Here is a 3229-nt window from a genome sequence, read left to right on the forward strand (position 1 = left end):
CCCCATCCCCACTCCCCGATTTTCTCAGTTTTTCCTCTTTTGTTTTTCTTCTTTTTTTCTCCTTTTTTTTCCTTTTTCATTTATCTTTTCTTTTTTTTCTCTTCTTTTTTCTTCCTTCTTATTTTTTCTCTTTTCTTTTTCTTCCCCTTTCCCCCTTTTTCTTATTCTTTTTTCTTTTTCTTTTTCTTTTTCTTTTTCTTTTTCTTTTTCTTTTTCTTTTTCCTTTCCTTTTTCTTTTTAGAAGGGGGGATAGGGACACAAGGACGGGGGCTAGCTTTTGCAAAACTTTTCATTATCATTTTCATTCACTTTTCATTAACATTTCATTTCAATTAGAGAAAACAAGCAATCTCTTGTACAGCATTTTTACTGATTCCAGTAAAAACTGGAAGCTACAAGTTAAAATCCTGCTGAATTGTTGCTTTTGTTTGTAGGAAAAGACCTGTGACGTTACAAATAGCTGGTCTGCGGCTAGCAGATGTATACAGTCTTTACTTAAAGCATATTGATTTAATTTTAACTAGGAAACTAAGCTCAGGCATGGGCTATGTTTATCCTACAAGGCATTTCATTTATCTTGTTTATCTCAGCAATACTGAGGAAGTTAAATTTTTTGATAGAAAAGGAAAATTGTTACAATGAAGTTCAGAAAGCAAAACAAAACTAAATGAACTCAGTTGTATAAATGCATTCATTGTGCTTTCTCTCTGATCTGAGTGGTCATCTCCCTTTTAGATTTGGATCATTCCAGAGCTCTGAACACTTGAGCACTCACCATGGATGACTTTGAACGCCGTAGAGAACTCAGGAGGCAAAAGCGTGAGGAAATGCGCCTTGAAGCAGAGAGGTGAGGTTGTATGGAAAGTGGTGTCGGTGACTTGCCTTTTATTAGCAGTGGCTTTGAGGATTTTTCTTTTAAATTCAAAAGCTTGCTGCAGCTAACTGAAGAGTCCTTGCTAAAAATATGTGCCATAAAATGCCTTTATTTAATATCATGGAAGAAGCTGGACATCAGTGGTATCTGTTGCCTATATCCCTTAGGGCATTATAAACTGGCTTCCAGTTATTTTGCTGAATGGATGAACGTGAACAGTGAAGGTGAACTATGGTAATGTGAAACTACTGATAGGAAAACTCATGCTAAGATGCTGTGAGGCAGTGTTTGCTGAATGGGGCAGATTTTGTGTTTTTAGATGTTGAGCTAAAATTATAGGTTTTCAATTGAAAGCTGAGATACTCTTGGTGGATGTGGTATAGCATATCTGTGACTTGTGTGCCACTGCTTTGCAACTGGTACTATGTTTGTTGTGCCTGTCATTATTTATTTACAGCCACTGCATGTGGGCAATACAGGCAGCATTTCCTATCAGTTATTGCAGATTACAGCTTTACTTTGGTGCAGTTGAGAACAGAACTTGTCATGGGCATGATGATGTCTATGAAAAGAAACAGCGTGAAAATATTAAGAATGATATTTGTTGAACTTCCATTTCATATTTATACAGATCCATTTGCTTTGATAGGATTTCCCGTGTTTTACAATGGAGTAAGTAGAGAGAAAGTCAGGCTCTATTGTTGTAATATTTATTTTGATATAAAGATTTGATGTAGTTTATTAACAACATTGTGATTTTAAAAAAATGGAACTTAGGTTTAAGCATATTTTGCTCCCACTTCTGTGTTTAATTTTGCATATGGACTTCTTTTTTTTTTTTTTTCTTGACTTTTCCATTCACTAGCAAAACTATGGTGTTTCAGGTTCTGTGTGCTTTAGACAAAATACTTTTTTTCCTAAGCATTTTAAAATGAAATGAAATCAGAAGTCAGCAGAATGCAATACCAAATATATTTTGTAAGTCTGCACTGAGCTTTTTAATAAAGCCTTGCTTACATAGCAGAGCTCTTTGATGGACTCTGATAGTATCTAGGGTGAACTCCCAGACAGATGAGATGGAATAGTGACCTTTCTTTTGAAAGGAAATGTTGCCTTGCAGAACTGAGCTTCTGAGCTCTCATCAGGCTATAAGCAGAATCCATGAGCTCTGGAAGACAGCAGTGCTGCCTGCAGGTAAATAAACTTACATGGGGCATGGTGACCAAAGGGAAATGAGATAGTCTTCCTTTGCAAACCAGCATCACCTGGTTCGTGGCTAATCCCAACAGAAAGAGAAGCAAATGTGCCGTGTCACAAAGTGGCCTTCTTATCCCAGAAGGTTCTTCTCCAGACCAGTAGTAATATATTTTGGTTGGACAGAGTGGGAGGAATTTCAGAGCCTGTGCCAGTGCAAGCCTGGCCTGCTGGGTGAGCAGAGCTTCTGCTTCCAGCGGTATCTGGCTTGTGCTTCCTATTGCAGCATTTATTTAGGCAGAAATGAGATGAAATGAAGGAAGGTGTGTGATGTTACTGTTGATGTGGGCATAAATGCTGGGCACATGCACCAACTGGAAAGAAGTCTGCTGTTTGTCCGAGAAGTCAAATAGCTCAGGTATATTGCATGCTGGAAGTCCGGTCTGAGGCCCATTTCCACTGAATGTGCATTCACCACACGTACATTCATTTTAGCAGAGTTTTAACAGCATTGTATAATGAGAACATACAATATTCATATACTTCTACTACACTTCCACTCTACAAAAAACAACATGCTTTTAAAACAAAGGCTCAGAGTCTGAGGTTTATTGCTAACTCAGACGCTGTTGAGGATTCTGGGATATGTAGTCTAAAAGGTATTTTCTACCCTGGAAAAAGTCATATGAATTTCTCTGTACAATCATTCAAACTCTACAAAAGTATGCTGAGACTGCTGAGTGATTTGGGTGCCAGTGATGTTGTGTGTGTCCATTTTGTGGATGTGGTGACAGTTGCAGGGGATAACGGGGTTGGCTCTTGTTGCCATAGAAATAGAAATCCAGTATATCCAGTGTGTCAATAAGTCACAGTTTAATACATAGGCTGAGCTGTCTCTGTTCATGCAGAGGGAAACTGGAGCTTTGAGGGGACAAAAGCTGCAATGAACTGCTCAGCGGTGGCCTTTGAAGGACCATACCTGGGAAGCCATGAGGGTTAATATCTGTACCTCCCTTCCATGAACAGGAAGTCAAGCGGTTGGGGCAAGAGAGTGATGGCCTCTGAGGTGGGATACAGCCCCAATTTACCCACCCATGCATCCTTTTGGGAAGTATTTTTTGCAGTGCTTGGAGCCGCTGTGCTGTTTTTTGTTGTTGTGGT

The 3229-nt window shown here is 39.0% G+C and overlaps 1 protein-coding gene across 5 annotated transcripts in view; it reads left to right on the forward strand.

The window, feature by feature from the left end:
* CALD1 (caldesmon 1) overlaps positions 1 to 3229 on the forward strand; it is a 185508-nt gene that overhangs the window by 91277 nt on the left and 91002 nt on the right. For all 5 annotated transcript variants that reach the window (XM_042889442.1, XM_042889445.1, XM_042889447.1 and 2 more), the window contains one exon: positions 736 to 847. In XM_042889442.1, coding sequence (XP_042745376.1) covers positions 777 to 847 — 71 coding nt within the window. In that variant the 5' untranslated portion in view covers positions 736 to 776. The remainder of the gene's footprint in view (positions 1 to 735; positions 848 to 3229) is intronic.

The sequence above is a fragment of the Lagopus leucura genome, unplaced genomic scaffold, assembly GCF_019238085.1.
Source record: "Lagopus leucura isolate 7727_CA_CO unplaced genomic scaffold, USGS_WTPT01 Super-Scaffold_100159, whole genome shotgun sequence".
Classification (NCBI taxonomy): domain Eukaryota; kingdom Metazoa; phylum Chordata; class Aves; order Galliformes; family Phasianidae; genus Lagopus; species Lagopus leucura.